Source organism: Arvicanthis niloticus, chromosome 4 (assembly GCF_011762505.2).
Source record: "Arvicanthis niloticus isolate mArvNil1 chromosome 4, mArvNil1.pat.X, whole genome shotgun sequence".
NCBI classification, from domain to species: Eukaryota; Metazoa; Chordata; class Mammalia; order Rodentia; family Muridae; genus Arvicanthis; species Arvicanthis niloticus.
Genome location: NC_047661.1, coordinates 133,014,042 through 133,034,689, shown reverse-complemented (window position 1 = coordinate 133,034,689; position 20,648 = coordinate 133,014,042). Strand labels below are relative to the sequence as shown.

Genomic DNA, 20,648 nt, shown 5'->3' with positions numbered 1-20,648 from the left:
CAGGGCCAAGTACCTTACTATGTGTTCAAGTGTATCCTTCTATCTCAGGCCACATCAGTTTGGCTTTTTTTTTTTTTTTTATTGTTTTTTAGTATCAATTGAAATTCTCTCTGTAGCTACTTTTTACCTTTCACAGTACTGAAACACAGCTGATTCCCTGTGATATTCCTTTAATACACAGACACTCCATCTTGGCTCTTGGATACAGTCAGGCTCAAAAAAAGACTTTCAAAGACCAGCTTTTCAAGGAACAGTGATGACTCATTCTGAGTCACATTTTCCATTGTTCTGTGCTTTTCTCCATTGTTGGAATTTCACTCTTAAATATATAGTGTAATTGTGATGAAAAGTACAGATAAGGAAGGCTATTTATATTTTGGTGAGGATATTTAAGCTCTAAATAAAATTAATAAAAATTGTGGCTGTTTTAAAGAATCCAGCAATCTGAAGTTTGAAATGTGGGGTGCAATCTTGAATATAAAATGTGTGTTGTAATCTTAAATCTTGAATGTGTGATGTAATCTTAAATCTGGAAAGCATGATGGCAAAGTTGAGTTCCCAGGGATGCAGCCCCATATTAACAATGTTCAGTAAAATATGTGGAGACTAAAAAAAACAAATTATCATCTACTTAATTGGTAATCCAAATGTACACAAATCAAATATCTCCACACATATCGCTTCTCCGTACAGCATTGAAACCATGGCAGAAATGGGGCCTTCAGGACCAAAGGATTGCCGAGAACCCAAATGCTAAGAAAAATGTGATTGTTTCTGTCTCTAACACATTTAATGACCTTATATTTTTCTCAAATGCAACATGTTCCAAAATTTCTTTGATAGTTCTATTTGCTAATTACTCCATGATAAAACCACATGAAAATGATCTTATGTGCATACAAAATATTTCTTTGCCTGGGTTTTGATAGGTCTGTTGGTGATTTTATACATGAAATAATGGTGATACTTTATGAAAAAAACACACCTGATTCTATGTGACATACCTTAATGTTGGCCTGTGTGCCAGCAAATTTGCCTCTCCAAAATACTCACAATCTGTATAAACTAGAATTCATGAGTCTAGTGTCCCATGGTAGAGAAGAGCAGTGAAGTGGCAGGCAGGTCATGCCAGTCCGCACCGGCTAATGCTGAGAAAAGTTTACACTGATCTGTCTCAGGTGGGGTGGGCCAGCCTGAATGCTGCAGAGGGAAGCTGATACAGGCACTGTTGGGAGCCGACTCATAGCAGAAAGCGGCTATTATCTTTGTAGCCATCTCGGACCATATACCCTGACCAGAGACTTGTTTTGCAAGCAGCCCACAACAGCTGAGCACACGCTGATAAACATCTTGTTTTTCTCACATATCTTGTTTTGTTGTTTAGTGCCCACAGCTGCAAGCCACACGTGGTAAAGTGTCTTCATCGGTGTTCCCCTGCTTGTACTTATATATACCCAGGATTTCCTTTCAATGAACGGGACTTGATCACACACCCTGTCTTGTCTCCATTCTTTGGGTCTCTTCCCCCTCTATTCCCACTCTCTCTCTTGCTAGACCCTGTTGACTGACCCTAACGGACTGGGTCAAGGTACTTCTCAAATGACCTCAAGTGACCTTTTCTGAGTTGCTACTGGGTCTCTTATCGAACAAATAGATTGAAACTTTAATTACAAACCAAGCACAGTAGTACATACTTGTATTCCCAGCACTTGGGAGGCTGAGGTGGGAGGGTCACTAGTTCTAGGTCAGCCTGGACTACACAGCAATAGCCTAATAAGTAAAATAAAATAAAACAAACCTGTCAAATATGCTTGTTTTGATGTTTCCTATAATTTCTCTTACTTCCTTTGGAGCTGGTCCACATCCTTCTTCCTCTCTTACCCTGAGTGGAATGATGGGACAGATTTTATACACTGGTGAATACACTTAGCCTTTGAAGACTGGACCACTTGTCTTCTAAGTTTTTTTTCAATATTAACAATTTACAAAAATCAAACAACTCTATTGAGTGCTTACACTGGCATTGTTTCATGACATGCTTACAATGAATGTTTCCTTATATAAAATTGTTACACACCCCACTTATAGCTCATCTCAAGATTGGAAAAGGTGACATTAACTTGATTAAGATCAGCCAGTGAGTAAATTAAAAGAGCTAGTTTTATGCTCCATGCTCTCAAATACATGACATGTAAGGCAGGAGCCCTGGAGTCAGGAAGTCTCCCTCCACAGGTCATGTGGTATGATGGATTTCTCAGGTTAGTACCACTGCAGCTGTGGTTAACGGAGCAATTCTCCCTCCAGACGGGTGTCCCTCACTCTTTTGAAAGACTTATATTGCTTTCTTTAACCACCACAGATGCTCTGTAAAGTAAATGCAAGCATCGTGCTTCTTCATACAAAAGTTTTATGAGCTCTTACACAGTTTCTTTCAAATACCACAGTTACTAACTCACATCTGGATCCCCAAACTCATGTTCCCATAGCCCTGAAGGTGCTCCAGCTGAGACACTTCCCTTCCAAACATAAACCTCCACCAATCAAGTTGGCATCCGGCTTGCCTCTTGCCTCTAGGATATTCTTCTCTCCCCAAAGGTGGTGCTGGGAAAATGGAAGCAATGTTAACTCTCAGTTATTCGGAGAGACAAAATACTGTCCTTACTGCAAGGAAACCATAAGATACAGTCTTTTCTTGCAACTTCAATTTTTTTTTAACCACTGCAACCTATTACAACCTGTTCTCATGAGATGAGGCCCATCAATTATGAAATAATTTTAAAATTACATAATTACTGATAACTATTATGAAGACTTCTGGATGCCATACTTAATGTGAACTTTGTAGAAGCTGGCCAGCATAGGGAAATCATCACTCATTTTTCTCTAAACAAATCATTTAATTTAGTTTCAATAACTCTAGGCTTGTAAAAACAAAATTTTAAAGAAATATAAGAAATGTGTTGGAGTTATTCTGAATAAACCTCACTGAGTTCCAAGATGCCTGAGGATTATATTTATGTTAAAATACTCCAGATATCAATTTTAAAAAATGAAATCAAATATAGATTCCAACTTGTACCAATTTTCAACTCAGTAGCACTTTGGATGGACTGCTTTCAGAATTCTCTTAGCAACAACAGCAGAATTTGAGTTTGGAGATGTTGAAATTTTATTCCCTTGAGAAAAAAAACAGTGGAGAACATTTTTATTTTTTAACTGTTCTAGTCAGTTTGACCAGGAGACGGAAGAGTGTTGCACTGAAGAGAAAACTGGAGATTGAAAGGCTAGCACCAAGTAGATTCTCCATGTTAAGCAATGGGAGAAGGAAAACCCAAAACGAGAGTGAGGAATTACTTCTTTGTTAAAAAAAAGTCTGCATCCAAAACTGTGTCTTGCAGAGAGAAACTAGAGCAAATTTTAAAATCAAGCAGAAGGGATTCCCTGCTGACTGTGCTACTGCTCTCCCATATTCAGTCCTTTACACTACAGGTTTTCCCTTTGTAAATGAGAGGCAAACCCCTTTGCTTTTCAGCTAAAAACTGGAGGGGACTGGGAGATATGATCTTGAATAAACCACATTGTAACAAGCTTTTAGCTTCTGGGAAACCCATAGGCTTGGGCAGGAAGTGTCTGCCACTTCTGCCAACCACCCGGCACCTCCAGGCGTGTCTCCCCTCCACTGCTCACTCATCTACCAAGGAAGAGCCTGGTTGTTTGCAGCACTGTGCACATGCACATGACATATGGTCACACCAGTTTTTGACAAGAAGCTGTGTGTTGCTCTAAGCAATCCTATTGGGAAAGCTGACTCCTTGTAGCTGCTAAAGATGGGCCTGTCTTTCAAAATGTCTCAGTCTCAGTAGAGACAAAGTTTTCCTTAGGCAGAGTCTCTGAGGTGCCCTCAGGAGTGAACATGTAGCTTCAGAAAATGCCTGCAGCTGTAATTCTTTGGTTGGGGATTATGTGATATTTAAGCTGAGAACAGGTCTGAAGCCCAGCTTGGCTCACATTCCGTACAATGGACATGGTTGGAGATTTACCTCTAGTGAGCCTCAGCAAATCTTGATAACAAGACCTACCTTGTGGCACAGGCACAGGATCGGTAGGCCCCATGAGTAACAGGATCATGAAATGAAGTCTACACTGTTGGTTCCTTTCATCTTGGGTATGTTCACATTTTCTTAAAGATACTCAGAAATCCTAAATTCTGTTCATTTGTGGGTTTGGTTTTTTGTTTGTTTGTTTTGTTTTGTTTTTTTTGGTTTTGTTTTGTTTTTGTTTTGTTTTGTTTTGTTTTTTGTGGTTCAGTCTCACAGTCAATACTGGCTTCAACTTTAACTAAGTCTATCTACCTTAGAACCCAAGTGCCAGATGACATCCATATGCCACTATACCCAGCTGAGGGTTTGGCTCTTGACACATTACCCATTTTGAAAGCAAATGTCATCAAAATGATGAATAATTTAAAAATTAAGACACAGAGTCCAGACAACAGGGAATCCAATAAAGAAAAACAAATGGATGAATTCCTTTTGTATTCTATCTACAAAGAGAAAATATAGGCAGAGAGAGAGCCAAGGTCAGCATATGGTGTTTAGTAATGGCGGAATAAGACAAGCAACATACACATTAGTTAGAAATGTGTTAATGAAAATACGCCAAGACAGAGGCCAAGAGAGAAACAGTCTCCTGTAGAGATGCAGGTTCAAGGGGGTCAGGTGTTGTGATGAGCCTTTGGCATTACTTGACTTTTTAAAACAACATCTTATTGGCACATTCATTGCACATAGTGAAGGGCTTTAGAAACATAATTCCAGGTACATCAAGAACTTTGACCACATTTATCACATAACATCCTCCCTTTTTTTCTGAGTTTTTTTTAAATATATATTTTTACTAAAAAAAAAAATTTTTTTTAAGAAAATAAACTTGTTTAGAAAAACTGTACAGTTGAGTTATAACAGACAGAGACCAGGAAACTCTTATTAATTTTTCAGTGTGAAGGTAGTGCACACATGTATCAAGCCCATATTTTACAAATGAATCCAAAAGAAATGAAGCATCATTCCTGAATCGTCTGCCCCATCTGAATCAGGGACCAGAGATCTGCCAGAGCCTGACATATACAGAGGCAGATGCTCACAGCTAACCATTGAACTGATCATAGGGTTCCCAATGGAGGAGTTAGAGAGAAGACTGAAGGAGCTGAAAGGGTTTGCAGCCCCATGAGGAGAGCAACAACCAACCAGACTTCCCCAGGTCTAAACCACCAGCCTGGGAGCTCATAGGGAGGGACCCATGGCTCCAGCTGTATATGTAGGGGAGGATGACCTTGTCAAGCATAGGTGAGAGAGGAGGTCCTTGGTTCTGTGAAGGCTGGATACCCCAGTGTGGTGGAATTCAAAGGCAGGGAGGTGGGTGGGAGCACATCCTCATAGAAGCAGGAGGAGGGGGGATGGGATAGGGGGCTTCTGGAGGGGATGGGGAAAGGTAATAACATCTGAAATGTAAATAAAATATTCAATAAAAAAGAAAGAAAGAAGAAAAGGAAGAAGGAAGAAAAGAAAGAAAGAAAGAAAGAAAGAAAGAAAGAAAGAAAGAAAGAAAGAAGGAAAGAAGGAAAGAAGGAAAGAAAAGGAATGACTGAGTGCTCCAGTGACAGTGTGGGTGCCTAACATTAAAGTGGAAGCTGTCTGGACAACTCAAGATGGGAATATCCAAGTTAGTTTCCTGATGGTGCTCTGCTAGTGAACAAGGTTGGCACAATGATAGCAGCTACCAGAACAGCACTCTCAGTAGTATGAGACTAGAGGAGGTAGCTTGTCTCAATAATCTCAAGTTGGCTGGAAATTTGAGTTCAGAAAAATCTGTTGACTTATCAAGAACAAATGACCAGTAAATGACCACTCTGACTGCTGCACTTGATACTCTAACTCCTTGTCCAGCGTGGAGGACTCCCTCTTTTACTTCTTCTTGCAAGAACTTAGAAAGCAACACTTCTGTGAAATGACTTTGTTTGAAGAATAGTTAAGAATGGTTTAAATCCTTACTCTCCTAAACAGATTGTATCAGGAATACCAGATGGCACAGGGAAATCTGTTGATGAGCACGACCTAATTAGGGATGTCCACACTTAAGTTAGTAATCATTCTTGGCCATATATTAACATTTCAACAATTATTTTTAGCAAGACTTTTGTCTCCATAGTTCTGAAAATCACAATGTTAGGGAAAAGTTTTCAATGGCCAATAAATAGCAAAACTAGGTTATAATAGGCAATCACTTTTCTCCAAAAATGAGGTTTTGATGAATCTTCTCCAAACCACTGACTCTTGAGAATCCCCGTGTGATGTAAAAGAATACTCCAGGAATGCAGCCCACTTCCATATTAGAAAGCATTTTCTAATTTATGGATTTTTGAAGGTTCTAAGATTTCATTTCCATCTTCATTTATAAAGCAATAGCAATGCAGAGATAAATTTCACAAAGCACTCCGTACTTTCCCCCAGAGAAAGTCAGACCATAAACTATCATGTGGCTTCTTCTGTGCACTTCTTGTCCACTGTGCAAAGGTGTGTGCCTTGCATTCCTATGCAAAGATTGGATCAGCTAGGTCATCACTTCCACCTGCATTTTCTTCATCTTTCTTTTTTTATTTTTCCTTTTTTTTTTTTTTTTTGAATTTTTCTTTTTCAAGACAGGGTTTCTCTGTGTAGCCCTGGCTGACCTAGAACTTACTCTGTAGACCAGGCTGGCCTCACAGAGATCTGCCTGCCTCTGCTTCCTGAATGCTGGGCTTACAGGCATGAACCACCACACCTGGCTGCCATCTGCATTTTAAATAGCAATGCACAGTCTTAGCTCATGCAGAACTATGAATAGATTTGTGTCACACTCTAATCATTAGCTTGTTTGTATGTAGACTGTACTCAGAATGAGGACTGTACTCCTTATAAATTCTGAATATCACTTTAAGTCTTTCTTGCTGGCTCAGCACAAAGCGAAGCAAAATAATCCTCTTTGTGTCAAGACAAATGAGTCATTGGGTAATTTTTGTTTTAAAAACTTGTTTCTGGGTAGACAAAGGTGTGGTGTTGCACACCTTTAATCCTGGCACTCAGAGGCAGAGGCAGGTGGGTCTTAGTTCAAGGCCAGCCTAGTCTAGTCTACAAATCTAGTTCCCAGACAGCCAGGACCACATAGAGAAACCCTGTCTTGAAAACCAAAACCAAACAACCAAACAAACATATAAATAAAAAGTAGGGAAAAAGCCCAAAATAAAAATACTTGTTTTTTATTGCCTAGAAAGCACAAGGTTCTGTATTTGGTTCCCATACCTTTTAGAGTGAGACCATTCCTTCTCCCTGGTTGGGTCACACTCTGTCTTGTCATCATACAATGGCAGTTTTTAAAGTGAAAGTAGTGTGATGAAGTCACCTTACTCTGTCACATACCCTATTTGGTTCCCATAGGTCTGAAGGGAGATGTCAAGAGTGTCACTGTTTACTGGGAAGTAAATATATAGACTTAGTTACAGCTTCAGCTTTTAGCTTTTTTACAAAACAGGAAAACTTACTCAATTCCTGACTCATGGAGAAACTCAGTAAGAGTCCCTAACCTGTGTCTACCAAGACCCAAGGGAGTCTATAGATGAACTTGGTGGTAGTCAGTCATAGGAGTGAGGGCTGTACCTTATACGACAGGTCACAGAAGTCTCTGCACTGTGCACAAGGAGAGGATCAAATGTCCTATCAAAGCATTTGGTAAACAACTCTGTGTCTGAGGAATCCAGCCTGGTTAGTTCATCCAGAGACATTTCCTCAATATCCACTGGCTATGACACAAATCATCTTAGGAGGAAACGCATGTTCTGTGGTTATCTCACATACACCAGGCAGATGAAAGACCCTTTAAAGAAAGGATCTACAAGGCACCTGCCAGGAAATGTGTCCTTAATTACAGAGAATTAAAACACAGAAAGAGACTCCCATTAGCAATCCTCATAGAGACACCAGAATAGATGTTGGGGCGCCAGTAGAAAGACAATACTCCTGAGAGAGTGCACCTCCCCTTTTATGAATAGGCTTATAAGCTTATGGAAGCTGGTCAAGCCGCTGTGACCCAGGCATTATAGACATGGTAGTGCTGCATTTTGCAGCCACAGACATATATTCCAGGCCTGACATCAGGGACACAGACCCACCTGCCTTTATGCCCCTTTCTGAAATCACAGATTTCTACTGGGGACCAACATGTCTAACCAGCAAAGTCTGAGGACAATTTTTCTTCTCCTCATTAAGGACATATTCCTGGCATATAGTGAATAAAGGTTAAGATGCTGTGTAATGAGCCTACAATATATATATTTAGTATATATGTATGTGTATATATATAGTAATGTATATAAGTACAATATATATATCATATACATATATGTCATACACATATATATAATATATATACATCATATACATCTAGATCTACATCATATACATATACATCATATACGTATACACATGCGCCCCAGTGTATCGGCAGTGCCAAGCTGATTGGCCTGCTCACTTCTGCTCATGAGTTTCAGAGAGATAAGTAGAAAGTTAGAGCAGCTGTAAGAGCAGTTAGGAAGCCATGAGGTTCTGGAGAGGTGAGGTGAAGGGTTTTCTAATAGCCTGCCTCCAGATTAGCAGTGTTTCCTTTCTCCAAAACACAATAAAATGTCACCCATTGATTCACAGTGTCTCTCATATCTCTCTGATCTTGTAGCTCTGATCGAATTCTCTTCCTTTCTCCTACTACACTGTAGATGCAAAGTATGAACTACATATTATCTGTTTAGTGTGTGTGTCTGTGTGTCTGTGTCTATATATATGTCTGTGTGTGATTGTAAGTGCAGTAGATGGTAAGTGTGAAGTATGAACTACATATTATCTGTTTAGAGTGTGTGTGCATGCACATCTATGTGTATATGTCTGTATGTGTATGTGTCTACATGTGTATCTCTGTGTGTGTGTATGTCTGTGAATATATCTGTGTGTGATTGTAAGTGCACTAGATTGTAAATACAAAGTGTGAACTACATATTATTTGCTTAGTGTATATGTGATAATGTCTTTGTCTCTGTGTGTGTGCATCTGTGTATATGTGTGTCTCTCTGTGTGTATGTCTGTATGTGTATGTATCTCTGTCTTTATGTGTCAATCTGTGTGTCTGTGTATATGTTGATTATAAGTGCACTAGATTGTAAGTTCAAAGTAATAAGTGCATATTATTTATTTACTGTGTGTGTGTATGAGTGTGGCCCTGTATGTATCTCTGTGTGTATGCATGTGTGTGCCTGTATGTACCTGTGTGTGTATGTGTGTGTGCTTATGTGTATCCCTATCTGTGTGTATGTGCCTCTGTCTGTCTGTCTGAGTGTATATATGTGCCAGGACTGCATGTAGCGGTCTGAGGACACCCTCCTAGACTTGGTTCCTCTCTCTATTTTGTGGATCTCCAAAAGCCAAACCAGGTTATTAAGCTTAGCAGGAGGTGCCTTACCTGCTCAATCATGCCACTGGGTCTCCCAAATCTCCAGGTTTAAAAAATGTTAATCCTGGTGTTTTATCTCCTACCTTAGATACAAACAGGTACACAAAGTTGCAGAGAGAACAGAGCTGAGGAACTGGCTCAGACTCCACACCTGTGCCAGCTGCACTGCATTCACCCAGCAGATATCAGCAAGAGCAAGATCACTAAGAAAAATTGACCCTGTCTCCTCAGGACACAAACATAGGGACATCACACCCTATGGCCACTGTGGTAGGGATTTCTAGTCAGACATACCCACTCTGGCTATAATAACTTTCTCTGAGGTTGTGCGTAATTAAGCTTGTGACCCTGGCCTTGCAACTCCCATGTGAGAGAAGCAGAAATGAGGCTTTGTCCTAGAACACGTTGCTTAGGAGGAAGGCGGGTAAGCTCAATGCACTAGTTTTTACTATGTCTGAATTTCCAGAGCAGGGCAGGAGTGGAGGCTGGTTATCACCACCACAATAATCTATCACAGTGGGCTGTTGGCCAAAGCCCTCTCACAGCTCAGGCACAAGTGGTAGTTTACACTGGAATCCACAAGAGCAAGGAAAGAGTTTAATGTATGAATGAGGTTTTGCATTAAAAACAGCAATCTGGAGAGAGGTAGCATGCTGAAAATGCAGAGAGGCTCCCCACCGTGGAGAGAATCAGTGACTTCCTGCATGGGGTTACAGAGTCAGAGCCAAACAGTACAGTTGTTCCAAACAGAACAGGGCTGTTGCAGGACACTGGGCTTTTATTTGACCAAGCACAGCAAGTAGAAGATCAGCAAGATGCTTAATACCATTGTGAACAAAACATCCCCAACAAGAAAACATTCCTGAGATCGGAAAATAAAAACAGGGACATTTCATATCATTTGCTTTATTTTTCATTGACAGACAACATAAATGACAGACATTTATTACATACACAGACAAGCTGTCCTTGGTGTCAGAATTCTGATGTACATCTTATACATTCATTCTTTGACTACAGAGTATTGAGTATCAGCCTATAAAACACATGGTAGTTATATTTAAATACACTGTGAAGAAATAACCATAAAGCTTTTCACAAGGCCGTAAAACATACTTTCCTATATGGCCAAGCATGTGGGGACAAAGCAGTGAGAAGTGGAGGACTTCCTGCTCTGATCAATTTAGTGGGCTTAAAGTGCAGGTGCAGCCAGGACCCCACACCAGATAGTGGGGTTCCTGTCTGTTAGCTGTGAGCAGCCTACAGTAATTAATGTGATGACAGATTCTTGCTCTCACTTTCTTCCTCTTGCTGTCTCTTAGTGATTATCTGAGTGAATAAGTTTACTATTTCTTTTATGAAAATTACCCGAGAGCCACACTCTTTGTCATTCTAATAAGCAGTATCTCCAGTTAAATGAAGCCCCTCCCTGCCTCTGCTTCTGAGTTCTGCCTTAAAGGACCAAGGATTTTAATAGGTTGCAGTGGACAAGTCTTCTCTACCACTTTCTTTCTCCACCTCATCCAATGCATACACATATAGCTGTCCTTTCTAAAACACCAAGAATCTTGAATTACCTGAATCTCCCGTAGCTTCTCAACAAACATTTATTTATTTATTTATTTACGGATTCTGAAAACTACACAAAGAAACTATTTTCAAACTGCTCAGTTTTGGTGACTGGCCACACACTGTCCCTAAGACCTGCTCACTTTAAAAGACCAGCATACTTTAAATCTAAAGCATTTCACACCAGAATCCATAGCTTCAAAATTAAAAGGGGACATTTGATGTGGAATTATCTCCAAAATACTAAAAAAGCATGAAAAGGCTGGTTTTGTTCTGGGAGATTTCCTTCTTTCTTCATAATAAAATTGCTCCATTGAAGCTGACCAGAAACAAACAGTGCAAGCCTCACCAACAGCAACTATGTCTGTTCTCTGGTTTCTCTGAGAGGATGGGCAGGCAGGGTGAGGAAGGTTGTGGAGGTAAATAAGTTTCAAAAGTGGGTGTGGGAAGCCAGCGCACAGGCTGTTTAATGTTTAGAACACACATTCACAGCTGGCCGGTAAGACGCTCTGAAAATAATATTCTTTGATAGCAATTATGATGTATGTGGCAGAGCTGTCTCTGCAGAGAACGTTCTCTGCTTATGGTGTTGCACTGTAATGGTGAGAATTAAATGTTCACAAGCTACGACATGATCTTTACCTTAGGGATCATAAAGCATGATATATAAAGTAAAAAGTTTCCTGAATTTCTGGTTCGTGCTTCATTTGCTATTATCAACTATTTCCTTGGGTTGACTTTTAAATTTTGTAATACTTTCATATGTAATACTGTGAAAATGTCAGCATTTTATTGCAACACAGAAAGCACATCTCTGATCCTAATCAAAGATGCATAATTTTTAAACATTTATTTAGATTTCAATTTTAATATTTTTTTTTAAAAGTCACAAAACAAACATTAAATAAGGATCTGCGATAAGCTGTCACAGTCTGGGACTGGGTGGATAAAACACATCTTAATTATTTTAGCTAAGCTATTCCAGTATTTAAAGCGACAAATGCTTTGCAGGTAGGCTTGACACACTTCCCTAGATCATGTGCAGCTTCAGAGTGCTTTTGGAGTTAACTGGCAACACACCAACAAATTTAGAAGAGCTATTTTCTATCTCTCGTTTGCTCTCAGCCCAAAGGAGCTATTGAATAATTGAACAATTTTTTTTTATGCTGGGGAAACCTGAAAGCCAGTCACCAATTTGGGGCCTCCAATCAATAAAACTGTGAAAACCACTGATTAAATAATCAATGAATTTCAAATCTATATGGACTTCAAGCATCAGGATGCTGCCAAGGTGCCACCACGTTGTGGCCTGCCTGTGAGTTTGAAGTCTCATCATTACAGGACATTCTATACTATTTTTCCATAACTCTGTCAGTAGATCTATACATATGCCTTTCATTTTAGACTAGTTTAAGTCTATTGTGATTAAACAAATTTATTTAAAATGTCTTGGTATACTGCATTAGGTAAATTTGATAAATCCCACTGTTTCATTGTGATTATTTTCTGAGGTGCAGTCTCTGTGTTGTCTGGCTGGCAGGAAATCACTACAGCAGCTAGGGTAACCTCAATTTGAGGTGATCTTCTGGTCTATACCTCTATAGTCCAGACTAGTGGCATATACCACCATGCCTGGCTCTAAACCATAAAACATTTGTTTCTCCAACTGAAGAGTATTTTTAAGATAGTCACTAAGTCCATTTTATGTGATATGTTAACTGTATTTGACAGTACATTGTCTATCCCATCTATGACATAACATGAAGTCTAAATTTATTTGAAACCTTAGACACTAGCTAATTTTATATGTGTTTCTATATTTCAGTCATTTGGTCTTTCCATGTGATTTTCTGAGACTCTAATTAATACTTTCCAGTTCAAGAAAGGGCTATAATCTTATGTAATCATTCTTCTTCCTGTGCATGCATATGCATGGGTAAGCCAGCTCTGTGAGAGTGACCTTAAAGACCAATGAGTTGACCTTGAGAGCTTGCTTGGAGTGCCTTTGTACTGATGACTACAGAAATATTGAGAAAGAAGAACATAGAAGAGTTCTGTGACAACTCCTAATCCCATGCCCCTCTACTCTCCCCCCAAAATAACAGCCTAGACAGAAAGCCATCAAAGTGAATTCTTAAAAATTGTGATAAGAATGCCAAAGTGTAGCTCTCCACAATTGATGGCTTCTGATGGGGTGCATATGAGGAAGGACTCAGTTTTCTTTAAGGGGCTGGTCACCAGGTGTTTGTTTGATCATGCTCCAGTGAAAATATGGGCAATACAAATTGGACTTGTTTTTTGTTCTTCATAATTTTTTTGGGGGGGAGTGGACCTGGAAGGACTGGGAAATGAGGGTGCTTGGGGGTTCATCATGAGAGATTTCTAAATAGTCAATAAGAAATATTATTGGGAAAAAGTTAAGACCAGTGAATTGAACTCAGAAATGAGATACCACCTTCTGTCTGTAGAAGTACACTACCTATACAGAGACCCTCTGCAGCATACCACTGAACTCACACCATCCAACACTGAGCCTTTGGGTACTTTTACTTCTCATCCTGGACTGACCAATGGCTTCCCAGATAACAAACATCACAATTTCTTCCCTTGCTTTACAGGGAAAGTCATTTGCTTTACAGGTTGGGCGAGCTGTAACAAATGTGTCAAAAGCAGAAGTGTTGGCAGAATCCCATTCATTCATCTATTGAACAATGTTTATTGGAAGGTCCTGTATTCCAGATGCTACAGTAGGTGTGAGAATAAATAAGAAAACTACACTTCACCACTGAAACCCAGCCGTGTGTCTACCTAATCACAGGAGGGCTCAGGAGCACCCCAAAGCCTCTTTGTTATAAGGTCATTTAAGTATTGGGGGAGGAGAGTTTTGTCCTATAATCTATAAAGCATACAAAAGGGAGATTTTTAAAACAGAGTTAGTATAGGTTAATTCTTGTGTTTATTTTCACATCTGGATTATGGAGCCATCCTGGATGATGACAGTTCCTTCATTAGACTTTAAGTTCTGATTCAGTTTGACCTGATTATTTAGATTGATTATCCTAACTGTCCTAGGCCAGTAAGCATAATTAATCTAACAGATACAATGTAACGGATACAATGTAACAGTTACAATCAACCCTCATCCAAACTGGTACTAATCACAAGAAAATGACATCATGTAGGAAGCAGAAAGAAGTCGTCAGCTTTGAAGAAAGTAGGAAGCAATAAAGTACAAATCAGAATCTTCACATTAATTATTAATGAACTTGCAAATTGAGGGTGCCAAAGAATAAAGACAGTGTCTGGGGTAGTCCTGAAGGAACATAATGTCTGTGGGGTAACTTCTAACTCCCTGAATCCCAAAGCTTCTGCTTGTAATTTACCTGTGAGACAAGGAGAATTTAAGCCAAAGCATCAAGCCTGCGCCCTTGTAAGCTGTGTGAAAGCAAGTCCAGACACAGAGCTAAGTGAGATTGCTAGCCCAAGGCATGGCAAACGCTGAAAAGTCATTGTTAATATTCTTATCTTACAAGGAAGCTAAACTATGGTGAATCTTTAATTTCTAAATTTCTATTTGTTCTAGAATCAGAGTTGGTATTTAAAGACCAGAAAACACTGGGAACAGGACTAACCCTCAGTTCTAATCCAGCCTTTAGGAAGCATTCTGAAATATGGCTCATGACTCTCATAGATCAGTTAGGACTTTCCTCCAGGCATCTAAGAATGCAAGATGTATTCAAAGGAAAGAACATTCCAAAACAGTGAGTAGACATAAACTGTCTTGTTTGCAACAAGTGGAGTTGTGTCTTATTTAATTAAAGAATAAACTTCCATACCAACCCAACCAAACTTAAGTTTTGTAATGTTATGAGCTAATAATCTATTGATCAATATTTGAATAGCATTGGGACAATAAATATGTTGATACATTATACATTTTTAAAAACCCAATTAGATGCTTTAAATTTTGAGTGGAAAAAAGGGTGTCAGAAAAGTAACAGAGACAATGATGAAAGAGAACATGGCCAACGTCCTAGGACAAGACAAATCGCTGTGGCTTTGTCCCCTGCCCAAGGGTTTACACTCCCCACTCCTCACACAGTGAGCTGGGACAGCAACCATCCCTAACCCCAAGTACCTCAAGGTCGTGTGTCAGTGTTTCATCACATAAATAACCCCATATTCAGCTAACACTGGCAGAGACTCAGATTGCTAGACTGTTATTAACAGATTTTCCTTTGTTTGTGTTTCAGGATTTTGGCACAGAAAGGATTATCTATGTTTCTCAGACCATCTAGCTTTATATCAAAAATTCCATTCCAACCACATAAACAGCAGCATACCAGAGATGCCTGGGTCCATAAGGGTTAGGGACATTGGCTGCAAAAGCTGTATCTATGTTCATTGGCTGTGTTCTCTTTCATGGCCCTGGCTGTACTACTTCATTAGACAGTGAGATGGCCTGCCCTTTCTGTCCATCACTAGAGCAGCTGGAGACAGCGTTTGCTACCTGGCAGAACTTCCGAAGAAGGATCTTTCTTAGCAGCAGATAAACCCAGGGATCCAAGATCTGGTTCAGTGAAGCCAGGCGAACTGCAATGAGGAAGGAATTGCACTCCTTCTCCTTTCCCATCTGTGTCTTGCATTGCTCAACCGACATCTGATTGAAGATCATTTTCAACATCATTATCTAAGGAAGAAGCACAAAGAGTTGTTGCAAAGCTTGACAAGGTCGCATGTATCTCTGCAGAGCACCTGGCACAGACTGTGCTTTCATAAGCTCACTGCTGAATGTTGAACTGAGTGTTGATCCAGACACTGGAACAGATCGCTGCTCTGAGCTGAGCCTGTTCTGTGGATTTCCCCACATTTTGGGCGATTTGACAGGACACAGATTTGTAAAACACGTGGGTTCTCAGTTCTTGGCTTTTGAAATTTAAGAAACTTGGATATAACAAATCTCAAAATTAGCCAAATTCACCAGTAGGCTGGCACCCAAATGAGGCCTACTATTTCAGCAATAATGACCCGAGGACAGGGTAAATATAAATTCCAGTAATTCTATCATTGAATAAAAATGTAGAAGAAAGGGGGAAAATAGAACCACATTATTGTGATTCCCACTGGTGGCTTTTGTTTCTCTAGTATGTGTATTGTAGAGAGATATTCATACTCATTCAGTAAACTTAAAGATTGGGACTATTACCACTTTCTTTTTACAGTTTCAGAAATCATAATTTAATGATGTGAAATGGCTGAGCCAAATTAAAATTTAAGTTTATTAGACCTACAGGTTGTGTGGTTGCAGAGATGGCTCAGAGGATAAGAATACTGCCTGTTCTTCCAGAAGATTTGAGTTTGATTCCCAGCAACCACATGGCAGCTCACAACTATCTGTAACTTCAGTTCTAGAGGATCAAATTCTTATTTTCTGGTCTCTGAAGGTAACACACACACACACACACAGTGCACATACGTACATGTAGGCAAAACATGTATTCATATAAAGTAGTTATAAAGTTTTTCACATAAAGTAGATATAAAAACTTCATTATGTAAGTTATTTTATTTTTTAATCTCTTTGTGTGTTGATGTGGGTGTCTCCATGTACATGTTAAAACAAACTCCAGGATGGTGGGCATTTGGTGCTATTTCTCAACTAGTACAGTCCCAGTATTTAAAATCTATACCAATATTTAGCAGATAGCAGACAAACATTTGGCAAGTGTTTATATTTGAAGGACTATATTACAGGGTACATGTATGAATGCAACACTATGTAGCATATATGTGTAGCATAGATATATGTGTGTAAATATCTGTTTCTTTCATACGAAGAAAAATGTAACAGTTCTTAAGCAAATGAAAAGATGTTCAAAGTCATTAGATGTTCAAAATCCTCAGAAAAACAGCAATGGTGGAGGGAGAAACATTTTAAACCCACAAGGCATTGTAAATAAGGAACTGTGGTCACCAGAAGTGTTACTGTGAGGTGGGGCAGGGGTGACCACCACACAGTGGGCATCGGTACGAAACCTGGTGCAAGCATGAAGAGTGTAATCTGCCTTTATGTCTTCACAACAGCAATGTTAAACACACTGGTTGGGTCTTCCTGAGAAGAAGTGTATGCATCGTTATCCCCGACCATGCTGTTTCCATGACAGTGAGAGACAGGAATGACCCAGATGCCAATTTATAAACATAAGCAAAGGCAGGGTCCGACTTCACCTTCTAGGCCTATGTGACTACTAGTCATGTCCCCACAAGGTGCCTTAGAGTTACTAATGCTTTTATAAGACACTATGACCAAAAGCAAGTTGGATGGGGGACGTTTATTTGCCTTACATTTCTACCTCATAGTCCATCATTGAAGGAAATGAGGACAGGAACATGAAGAGGGCCAGAACCTGGAGGCAAGAGCTGATACTGAGGATCCTGACCTCTGCATCTGAGCTGTGGCACACATAAGCCAACATTCATATTACACATCATGAACACACACACGGCTGCTTACTGGCTTGCTCCCCATGGCTGCTTTCTCTAGAACTCAGGACCACCATCCCAGGGATGACTCAACGACAGTGGGCTGGGGCCTCCCACATCAACCACTAATTAAAAAAATGCTTTATGGCTTGCTTCCCTACAGCCCAGTTTTATGAAGGCATTTTCTAAATTGAAATTTCCTCTTCACAGATGACTCTAGCCTATATCAAGTTGACAAAATTAGCCAGCACACAAGGCTAGCACACAGGTACTGGGTAGCATTATGGATAGTATGTGTTAAATAAAACATTATTAAAATTATCACTTTATGAAAAACATTCTCTTAGAGCAATTTTACTTTAAACCTGTGGCCACAGTCTCATTCTAATCTGGGACCTTCCACGCACATTTGAATTGGAGCAGTAATAGCCATTGAGGCTGATCCTGGTGTGCAGTGAAGTTTGTGTTCTCTAAAGCTCATGTCTAAAGCTTTAATATGCACTGTGATGGTGCCAGAGCTGGGGTAACTCAGTCTGATGGTTTGTATATGCCTGGCCCAGGGCATGGCATCATTAGGAGGTGTGGCCTTGTTGGAGTAGGTTTGTCACTGTGGGAATGGGCTTTAAGACTCTCATCCTAGATGCCTGGGAGCCACTCTTCTCCTAGAGGCCTTCAGATGAAGATGTAAAATTCTCAGCTTCTCCTGTACCATGCCAGCTCATATGCTGTCATGCTCCCACCTTGATGATAATGGACCGAACCTCTGAACCTGTAAGCCAGCCCTTATTAAATGTTGTCCTTATAAGAGTTGCCTTGGTCATGGTGTCTATTCACAGCAGTAAAACCTTAACTAAGACTCAGTTTAGAAGAGATCAGAAGATGGCCCCTGAGATATGATCAGAGTCTTTAGAGAGTAAAAACCTTTGTCCTGGCTCTGCAGATGCAGCCTAAAGATGGCCATCTACAAGATAGAAAACTGGTTTTTATGGGGAACTGAATCAAGAAGCAACTGGACCTTAGAGTTCCCAGTCTCAAAAACTGTAGAAATACACACCTGTTGTTTAAGGTGCACCATCTTAAACTGTGGGGCTGTGACCCCATATGAGGTCATGTCACTGAATATAGAGCTTGTAAAAAGAAAATCCAACAAAATTATGAGGCTCTTGTGTGTGTAATGACCAAAAGTTGAGTGAGTGCCAGATATCTGGATGTGCAAGCCCAAGATGTCTTTAGTACTGCAGTGTAGCCTTGGTTCTGAACATGTAACACATGTGCTCTGTTCTGTGTGTCTTGTCATGCCACATGAGACTTACTCCACTGTCTTAAGACACCTCAGCTCAGGCTTGAGACTACAGTGTTAGGAAATGCAGGGTTTTTATTGTACAAATAAGTCTTCTGTTCTCCCAGAAACAGGACTGTTTTCTTATTTAAAAAAAAAAAAAAAAAAAAAGACTTGTACTATTCTCCAACCGTCTCTCTTGGTGGGTATCAAATCAGTGTATCTTTGGGTTTGAAACTGTATTACAATGTTTTCGATTAAAAATAAATCTGTTTGAACTTAAGGCATCTGCCTGGTGAAGGAAAGGATCAAAGGGGTGAGAGGAATCTCTGCCAGTAATACCTCTCATAGCAGATTAATATCTAGAGAACTCCAAAAATAAATAAATAAATAAATAAAGCACCAAGAAAACAAACAACTCTAGAGTTAAACAGAGCTCACAAAAATGCCAAGAAGTATGCTACATCCTTATCAACCAAAGAAATTGAAATCAAAACTTTGAGATTTCATCTTACTGAGGTCAGGGTAGACAAGACTAAGAAAGCAAACAGCAGCAGATGCATCTAGTAAAGGTTCCACAAAAGGGGTCCTCGTTCTTCATTGTTGGTGGGGATGAAAATGGATATAGACACCGTGGAAATAAATGTGAAGATTCTTCAGTACACTTTTAATACATTTACCTTATGACTCAGCTGTACCAATCCCAGACATATACCCAAAGGACTCAATATCCTATTATAGACACCTGCTTATCTACATTCATTGCTGGTCTCCTTACAACTGCAGGGGGATGAAAACAGCCGAGATGTCCATCAGCTGATAAACATATAGTGAAAATGTTTAATGTATTTGATGAAATTTTATTTAGCTGTAAAGAGAAATGAAGTTACTGAATTTTCAGATAAGTGTCTGATAGAACCGAGAACTGGAAAATTTTATACTAAATGAGATCACCCAGGCCCTGAAAGGCAAATGCTGTATCTTTTATCTTAGATGAGGGTGCCAGCTTCAAATCTTTTTATTTGTGGGTTTAACATGAAATGCTGGTAAGTACCAGTAACCAGAGAGAAGCCATGGGGAGGCAGGAGAATAGAACACAGGAAGGGAAGGCTTGAGGGAAGAGGGATGGGAAGACAGTGCACAGGAAGTGGGGTACCCAAACTAAGGATGCTTGGTAAAACTGTAAGTTTCCTAAAATATATATGCATATAGGAAATAGTATAAATGGAGCTTCAAACATGAGGGGGGGGGGCGATACTCTCCTCAGAAGCCACAGTTACCAAAAAACACAGTGCCATGTGTAGGAAACTTCCCTTTGAGTTGTTGGGAGGGCATGTCCCAGAGTCCCCCCAAACAATGACATCAGCCCTCGGTTACCCAGAAGAGCTTGAGGATAAAAGCTTATTGATGAGAATACCACTTGCTTTGGTCACAGCACATAGAAAATAGAGCAATAGTGTGGACTCCTGGACACACCGGCTGCAGTCTCGGACACCCATGTCAGACTAACCTACAGAGCTCTGAGACACAGTTCTGTGGCTTTTGAGGTTCCAAGAGTCTAATAGTTTGTTGTAGCAGCAGTGGAAAATTACTACCTCCCCCACACTGAGCTCCAATAAACAATAAAGACAATGAGGAGTAAAAACGCTGTTCTTGCTCAGGGATAAAGCTTGTTTACAGTCTTCAATTTCTCAGGAACATTATCAAGAACTATGAAGCAAAAGTAAAACATCCTCATGAACTCCTGCCAAGTGACCACAATTTCTATATTGACAACAGACATAGC

At 39.9% G+C, this 20,648-nt stretch overlaps 1 protein-coding gene across 4 annotated transcripts in view; it reads right to left on the bottom strand.

Annotated features, from left to right (window-relative positions):
- Ptger3 (prostaglandin E receptor 3) overlaps nucleotides 1-20,648 on the bottom strand; it is a 73,064-nt gene that overhangs the window by 22,502 nt on the left and 29,914 nt on the right. For 2 of the 4 annotated variants that reach the window (XM_034501498.2, XM_034501499.2), the window contains exon 2: nucleotides 15,611-15,790. The exons of 1 other annotated variant lie outside the window; for it this stretch is intronic. In XM_034501498.2, coding sequence (XP_034357389.1) covers nucleotides 15,611-15,790 — 180 coding nt within the window. Of the gene's footprint in view, nucleotides 1-1,798; nucleotides 1,883-15,610; nucleotides 15,791-20,648 lie in introns of all 4 variants that reach the window. One more of the 4 variants, XM_076933438.1, reaches the window with a different exon arrangement.